The sequence below is a fragment of the Perca fluviatilis genome, chromosome 15 (genome assembly GCF_010015445.1).
Source record: "Perca fluviatilis chromosome 15, GENO_Pfluv_1.0, whole genome shotgun sequence".
Taxonomy (NCBI): domain Eukaryota; kingdom Metazoa; phylum Chordata; class Actinopteri; order Perciformes; family Percidae; genus Perca; species Perca fluviatilis.
The window spans coordinates 1,110,798-1,120,797 of record NC_053126.1 but is presented as its reverse complement, the minus strand read 5'-3'; the positions used below and the strand labels follow the sequence as shown (position 1 = coordinate 1,120,797).

Here is a 10,000-nt window from a genome sequence, read left to right as displayed (position 1 = left end):
TGATGTCCTGATGTGCGATCTTTGCCTCTTCCTGTGACATGATTTGATCAATCGTAGTTTTTTTTAAATCTTTATCTCAAACTCTGTTTTCCCGCTCAGTCAAATCAAGCCGGTCCTCAGCCTCAGTCCATGTTCCACTCTGGAGGTTTGTCGGCCCCCAACCCTCCTAACATGCAGCCGGGCCACAGCTCCCCCCAGGCCTCCTACACCATGCAGGGATACAGCCTGCCCACCCACCAGCAGCTGCCCCACGGCTTCCCCTCCATCAGCCAGCTCACACAGGTGAATATGAACAGCCACCAACTCTGTCTATTTATTTCTTTTAAAGATTATTTTTTGGGCTTTTCCGCCTTTTAAAGGAACGCGCCAACTTATTGGGACTTTATCTTATTCACTGTAACCCCCAGAGTTAGACTAGTCCATACAGACCCTTCTCATCTCAGTGCGTGCTGTAAAGCTGTCTGACGGCTCCAGCGGCATCAGACCAGCACAGATCCTGGAGGTGACTGGTTCCAGTAATCCTACTGCTCCCAATAAGTGACAAAATAACACCAACATGTTCCTATTTCCATGTTGTGATTTGTAGAGTCACAGCGTGTACAAATAACAACGTAACATGAGACACAGCCATCTTCTAACCGTAAACAAACCTGGAACTATATTCTCAGGCGGAAGAATATAGTACTTGGGCGGAGTGATATGCTGCAGCAAGCCTGTCTGAGAATATAGTTCCCGGTTTGTTTACGGTTAGAAGATGGCTGTGTGTCATGTGACCTTGTTTTTTGTACACGCTGTGACTCTACAAATCACAACATGTAATAAGTAACTATGTTGATGTTCTTAATGGGAACAATAATATTGGAACCAGTTACCTGCAGGATCTGTGCTAAGCTAACTTAATGGCGGCAGCGTCGCAGACAGACGTTATACACACACACAGAGATGAGAAGGGTATGTATGGACTAATATAGAAAGTAACGTTACACGCTGAGAATGGCAAGTTTTGATGAAAATTTCAATCGTGCAATAAGTGATGCCTACTTGGTTCTTTCAGGGAATGAGTGTAAAGATTTATGATGACTATGTTAATGGAATTAACTCTCTAACTGGGACGTTTTGGGGGGATTGCTATGGACATTACTTTGACAAGTTCACCTTCAACTTACTCATACCACAAGTCTGTTTCTCTCTGTCGTTGCTTTTCACATAGAGCCAGATGTTATTTAAACTCTTGAGTGACGATGCAGAGGAACATCTGCATAGTATCGGAGAGTGCTAGGTAGCTCAACAGAGGGGTAACAAAACACAGAACGGAAAGGAGCAGTTCTATTTGTACCATCCACTGCTTTTGACAATAGAAACGGGAAATGGGAATTACTGTAATTGTTGGATCTTTGTAAATTATAGTGTGGTCTAGACCTACTCTATCTGTAAAGTGTCCTGAGATAACTCGTGTTATGAATTGATTTAACCAGCTAGGTATCTGGATTGTGTCTGCGAGGCATCAGTGAGCCTCTCGTCTCGCGTTTTTAACAGTTCACACGTCACGCTCAAGCGCCGCGGCGATGCTGATTAGCCCGCAATGTGTGGATTTAGTCAGCGAGCAGGAAATCGGGGCCAAAGCTGCCGTCAGACGCAGATTGTCATGTGGCGTCTCATTTATGTCCTCTGCAGGCTCATGTCACAGGAGGAATGTCTGGACCGCACCACTCTGCTGGCCACGGCCTGCCGCCCGTCATGCTGCATTACGTCTCCCCTCAGCAGGGCGGGGGCTCCAACCCCCAACATGGCCCCCAACAGGGAGCGCCGCAACACTTTTACATCGGACACCCACAAGGTACAACGCACGCCAAAACACAGACTGGCTCTGACGTGCTGTACTAGGACATATCAGGACTTTTTTCATCATACTAAACCAATTTATTTTCTACGTACTACCCCTTTAAAGAAAAGAATTCGACATACTATACTATGACTTTTTATACTTTTTTCGACATACTATACTATGACTTTTTATACTTTTTTCGACATATTATACTATGACTTTTTATACTTTTTCGACATACTATACTATGACTTTTTATACTTTTTTCGACTTACTATACTATGACTTTTTATACTTTTTCGACATATGACTTTTTATACTTTTTCGACATACTATACTATGACTTTTTATACTTTTTCGACATTATATTATGACTTTTTATACTTTTTTCGACATACTATACTATGACTTTTTTTCGACATACTATACTATTACTTTTTATTACTTTTTGACATACTATACTATGACTTTTTATACTTTTTCCGACATACTATACTATGACTTTTTATACTTTTTCGACATACTATACTATGACTTTTTTCGACATACTATACTATGACTTTTTATACTTTTTTCGACATACTATACTATGACTTTTTTTACTTTTTCGACATACTATACTATGACTTTTTATACTTTTTCGACATATGACTTTTTATACTTTTTCGACATACTATACTATGACTTTTTATACTTTTTCGACATATTATGACTTTTTATACTTTTTCGACATTATATTATGACTTTTTATACTTTTTTCGACATACTATATGACTTTTTTATACTTTTTTCGACATACTATACTATGACTTTTTTACATACTACTATTACATTACTTTTAGACTATACTATGACTTTTTATACTTTTGACATACTATACTATGACTTTTTATACTTTTTCGACATACTATACTATGACTTTTTATACTTTTTGGCATACTATACTATGACTTTTTATACTTTTACCCCTACTTACTATGACTTTTTATACTATTTAGCCATACTATACTATGACTTTTTTTCGACATACTATACTATGACTTTTTATACTTTTTTCGACATACTATACTATTACTTTTTATTACTTTTCGACATACTATACTATTACTTTTTATACTTTTTCGACATACTATACTATGACTTTTTCCGCTACATACTATGACTTTTATACATTATACTATACTATACTATGACTTTTTATACTTTTTCGACATACTATACTATGACTTTTTATACTTTTTTTTCATACTATACTATGACTTTTTATACTCTTTTTCACATACTATACTATGACTTTTAATTTATTTCGACATACTATACTACATGACTTTTTATACTTTTTTTACATACTATACTATGACTTTTTATACTTTTTTCTGACATACTTATACTATGACTTTTTATACTTTTCACATACTATACTATTACTTTTTATACTTTTTCGACATAATTATACTATCTTTTATGACTTTTTCGACAACTATACTATGACTTTTATACTCCTTTTTTTATTACAATTATACTCATGACTTTTTATACTTTTTTCACATACTATACTATGACTTTTTATACTTTTTCGACATACTATACTATGACTTTTTATACTTTTTTCGACATACTATACTATGACTTTTTATACTTTTTCGACATACTATACTATGACTTTTTTCTACATACTATACTATGACTTTTTATACTTTTTCGACATACTATACTATGACTTTTTATACTTTTTCTTCATACTATACTATGACTTTTTATACTTTTTTCGACATACTATACTATTACTTTTTATACTTTTTCGACATACTATACTATGACTTTTTATACTTTTTCTTCATACTATACTATGACTTTTTTTCGACATACTATATACTATTACTTTTTATTACTTTTCGACATACTATTCTATGACTTTTTATACTTTTTTCGACATACTATACTATGACTTTTTATACTTTTTTCGTTTTATACGATACTATACTATGACTTTTTATATTCTTTTTTCAACTACCTATACTATGACTTTTATAATTCTTTTCTACACATAATACACTATGACTTTTTATATTCTTTTTCGACATACTAATATTAAGATCTTTTTATACTTTTTATTACACTTATACTTACATGACCTTTTATACCTTTTTCGGCATACTATACTATGACTTTTTATACTTTTTTCACATTACTATACTATTACTTTTTTATTCACTTTCTTCGACACTATACTTATATTTTTATACTTTTTTTGTACATATACTATGACTTTTTTTTTCTTACATACTATACTATGACTTTTATATACTTTTTCGATACTATACTTATGACTTTTTTTATAATTCTTTTGTACATACTACTATTTTTTATACTTTTTTCACACACTATACTTTATGACTTTTTTCGACATACCATAATGACTTTTTTACTTTTTTATACTATAATTATGACTTTTATACTTTTTCTTCAAATACTATACTTTTACTACTCTATATTTTTATCTTTCATACATGATTTATCTAATCATGTTTTTTTCTTTTTCCACTTTTTATTTTTTCAATTATTTTTATTTTTCATATATACTATGACTTTTTACTTTTCACATACATAATATGACTTTTATACTTTTCTCTATAACATTTTCTTTTTATACTCAACTATACCTTTACTTTTTACAATATACCATGACTTTTCTTCAACATAATGATTTTATAATTTTTTCCATACCACCACACAATATACCATGACTTTTTACCTTTTTCACATAATTATACCATACTTTATACTTTTTCCAACATACCTATACTATGACTCTTTCTCTTCACATACTCATACTTAATCTTCTTTTTTCACATACCATACCATGACTTTTATACTCTTTTTCACATAATCATACCATGACTTTTTTATACTTTTTCTGGACATACTCTAATACTATACTTTTATAATTCTTTTTTACATAATTATAATTATTATTACTTCTTCTCACATACGTCATAATTATGACTTTTTATAATTTTTTCAATACTATACTATGACTTTATAATTTTTTTTTATACTATAATATGTTTTTTATTCTTCAACATATACATCTTTTTTTATTTTCAACATACATACTTTTTTACTCTCTGCATACTATACTCTGACTTTTTATTTCCACATACCATACCATGACTTTTTATACTTTTTCTGAAGACACTATACTCATTTTTTATGACTTTTCTGGACATACTTATACTATGACTTTTTTATACTTTTTTCGACATACTATACTATGACTTTTTATACTTTTTTCGGGATAATTATACTATGACTTTTTATACTTTTTTCGACATATACTATGACTTTTTATACTTTTTTTTCGACATACTATGACTTTTTATACTTTTTCAACATACATGACTTTTTAATTCTTTTTCGACATACTATACTATGACTTTTTATACTTATTTCACATACCATACTTGACTTTTATACTTATTTCGGACATACCTATACTATGACTTTTTATACTTTTTCTCGAATAACCATACTACTATGACTTTTTATACTTTTTCGCACATACCTATACTTATGACTTTTTATACTTTTTCTCACATATTATACTATGACTTTTTATAACTTTTTCAACATACTATACTATGACTTTTTATACTTTTTTCGACATACTACTATGACTTTTTATATAATTTTTTTTCTACATATAACTATACTCATGACTTTTATATCTTTTCATACCTTATACTTATGACTTTTTCATACTATACTATGACTTTTATCTTTTCGACATACTATACTATGACTTTTTATACTTTTTCGACATACTATACTATTACTTTTTATTACTTCTCGACATACTATACTATGACTTTTTATACTTTTTCAACATACTATACTATTACTTTTTATTACTTTTCGACATACTATACTATGACTTTTTATACCTTTTTCAACATATTATACTATGACTTTTTATACTTATTTCGAAATACTATACTATGACTTTTTATACTTTTTCGACATACTATACTATGACTTTTTATACTTTTTTCGACATACTACATGACTTTTTATACTTTTTTGACATATACTATGACTTTTTATACTTTTTCGACATACTATGACTTTTTATACTTTTTCAACATACTGACTTTTTATACTTTTTCGACATACTATACTATGACTTTTTATACTTATTTCGACATACTATACTGACTTTTTATACTTATTTCGACATACTATACTATGACTTTTTATACTTATTTCGACATATTATACTATGACTTTTTATACTTTTTTGACATACTATACTATGACTTTTTATACTTTTTCGACATATTATACTATGACTTTTTATACTTTTTCGACATACTATACTATGACTTTTTATACTTTTTCGACATACTATACTATGACTTTTTATACTTTTTTCGACATACTATACTATGACTTTTTATACTTTTTCGACATACTATACTATGACTTTTTATACTTTTTTCGACATACTATACTATGACTTTTTATACTTTTTCGACATATTATACTATGACTTTTTATACTTTTTCGACATATTCTATGATTTTTTATACTTTTTTGACATACTGACTTTTTATACTTTTTCGACATACTATAATTATACTATGACTGTTTATACTTTTTTCGACATACTATACTATGACTTTTTATCCTTTTGTCAACATACTATACTATTACTTTTTATTACTTTTCCACATACTATACTATGACTTTTTATACCTTTTTCAACATATTATACTATGACTTTTTATACTTATTTCGAAATACTATACTATGACTTTTTATACTTTTTCGACATACTATACTATGACTTTTTTTACTTTTTTCGACATACTATACTATGACTTTTTTATACTTTTTTTGACATACTATATTATGACTTTTTATACTTTCTCTGACATATACCTATGACTTTTTATACTTTTTTCGACATATACTATGACTTTTTATACTTTTCAACATAATTGACTTTTTATACTTTTTTTCACATACTATACTATGACTTTTTATACTTATTTCGACATACTATACTGACTTTTTATACTTTTTCGACATACTATACTATTACTTTTTATTACTTTTCGACATACTATACTATGACTTTTTATACCTTTTTCAACATATTATACTATGACTTTTTATACTTATTTCGAAATACTATACTATGACTTTTTATACTTTTTCGACATACTATACTATGACTTTTTATACTTTTTTCGACATACTATATTATGACTTTTTATACTTTTTCGACATATACTATGACTTTTTATACTTTTTCGACATATACTATGACTTTTTATACTTTTTCAACATACTGACTTTTTATACTTTTTCAACATACTATACTATGAGTTTTTATACTTATTTCGACATACTATACTGAGTTTTAATACTTATTTCGACATACTATACTATGACTTTTTATACTTTTTCGACATACTATACTATGACTTTTTATACTTTTTCGACATACTATACTATGACTTTTTATACTTTTTCGACATATTCTATGATTTTTTTTACTTTTTTGACATACTGACTTTTTATACTTTTTTCGACATACTATAATTATACTATGACTGTTTATACTTTTCTCGACATACTATACTATGACTTTTTATCCTTTGTCAACATACTATACTATGACATTTTTCGCATACTATACTATGACTTTTTATACTTTTTCACATATTATACCAGGACTTTTTATACTTATTTCGACATACTATAATTGAGTTTTAATATTTTATTTCGACATACTATACTTAATTTTTTATACTTTTTCACATACTATACTATGACTTTTTATACTTTTTCTACATACTATACTATGACTTTTTATACTTTTTTTTTCAACTCATGACTTTTTATACTTTCTTCCATATTCTATGATTTTTTATACTTTTTTGACATACTGACTTTTTATACTTTTTCGACATACTATAATTATACTATGACTGTTTATACTTTTTTCGGCTACACTATACTATGACTTTTTATCCTTTTGTCAACATACTATACTATGACATTTTTCGACATACTATACTATGACTTTTTATACTTTTTCACATATTATACCAGGACTTTTATACTTATTTCACATACCATAAGAGTTTTAAAAACAACATCTTTTATCTTTTTACATACCATACTATGACTTTTATACTTTTTCACATACTATACTATGACTTTTTATACTTTTTTACATACCATACTTGACTTTTATACTTTTCGACATATTCTATGATTTTTTATACTTTTTTGACATACTGACTTTTTATACTTTTCGACATACCATAATTATACTATGACTTTTTATACTTTTTCGACATACTATACTATGACTTTTTCCTTTGTCAACATACTATACTATACATTTTTACATACTATACTATACTTTTATACTTTTCACATATTATACCAGGATTTTATACTTTTCACATACCATGACTTTTTATACTTATTTCACATACCATACTTATGACTTTTATACTTTTTCGACATACTATACTATGACTTTTATACTTTTTCACATACTATACTATGACTTTTTATACCTTTTTTGACATACTATACTATGACTTTTTATACTTTTTTCTACATACTATACTATGACTTTTTATACTTTTTCGGACATACTATACTATGACTTTTTATACTTTTTTCGACATACTATACTATGACTTTTTATACTTTTTCGACATACTATACTATGACTTTTTATACTTTTTCGACATACTATACTATGACTTTTTATACTTTTTTCGACATACTATACTATGACTTTTTATACTTTTTCGACATATTCTATGATTTTTTTATACTTTTTTGACATACTGACTTTTTATACTTTTTCGACATACTATAATTATACTATGACTGTTTATACTTTTTTCGACATACTATACTATGACTTTTTATCCTTTTGTCAACATACTATACTATGACATTTTTCGACATACTATACTATGACTTTTTATACTTTTTCGACATACTATGACTTTTTATGAATTATTTCAACATATTATACTATGACTTTTTATGAATTATTTCAACATATTATACTATGACTTTTTATACTTTTTGGACATACTATACTATGACTTTTTTTGACATACTATACTATGACTTTTTATACTTTTTCGACATATTATACCAGGACTTTTTATACTTTTTTCGACATACTATGACTTTTTATACTTATTTCGACATACTATACTATGACTTTTTATACTTTTTTCGATATACTATACTATGACTTTTTATACTTTTTTCGACATACTATACTATGACTTTTTATACTTTTTTATACATACTATACTATGACTTTTTATACTTTTTCGACATACTATACTATGACTTTTTATACTTTTTTCGGACATACTATACTATGACTTTTTATACTTTTTTCGACATACTATACTATGACTTTTTATACTTTTTTCGACATACTATACTATGACTTTTTATGACTTTTTTCGACATACTATAATATAACTTTTTATGAATTGTCTCGACATACCACTCGTCTTGTGTAATTTCGGGTGTTTTTGAATAAACCGATTTTTAAGAAACATGTCTGTATGTTGTGTCTTGCAGCTCTTCAGGTCCAGGCTCACCCCGGCCAGCAGCTGACCTTTCACCCCTCTGCAAACTGAACCCCGTCCCATCTGGCTTCAGGAGCGAGGGAGACGAGCGCTACTGCGTGATGGAATAAAAAAAAAAAAAAATACAACCCCAAAATCCCCAAATAACTCGTAACATTCCCACCTCCTGACATCAAATTAACACATCCTCATTTTGACCCACTTCATCCTTTAGACAGAAAGACGTTTCTGGATTTTAAAATGTAAATACAGACTGTTTTCACACTTGAACACGAAGCTGGACTGAAGACGATAACGGGTGGAAACATTTAGACTGACGGCAGTGGAAACAGTTCTCCCCCCTCCCCCCCCTCCTCTGTCCTTTTACAGACGAAACTAGTTCATTAATAATAAAACCACTGAAAACACACCGTGTCCTTGGTAGTCAGTTTTTAGTGTGATGTATTCATTGTCTGGCCGAGAGTTACAGGAGACGATCGACACCTCTCTCAGGTCTGTTAATTAAATCAGGCTCTCAAGATTTCAAAAT

At 28.8% G+C, this 10,000-nt stretch overlaps 1 protein-coding gene across 1 annotated transcript in view; it reads left to right on the top strand.

The window, feature by feature from the left end:
- Positions 1–9,880, top strand: part of LOC120573830 (ataxin-2-like protein) — a 55,803-nt gene extending 45,923 nt beyond the window's left edge. The window contains 3 exon segments of the mRNA XM_039823689.1: positions 100–282; positions 1,675–1,837; positions 9,464–9,880. Of these exon segments, the coding sequence (XP_039679623.1) occupies positions 100–282; positions 1,675–1,837; positions 9,464–9,522 (405 nt within the window). The 3' untranslated portion in view covers positions 9,523–9,880.
- The last annotated feature ends 120 nt before the right edge of the window (positions 9,881–10,000 follow it).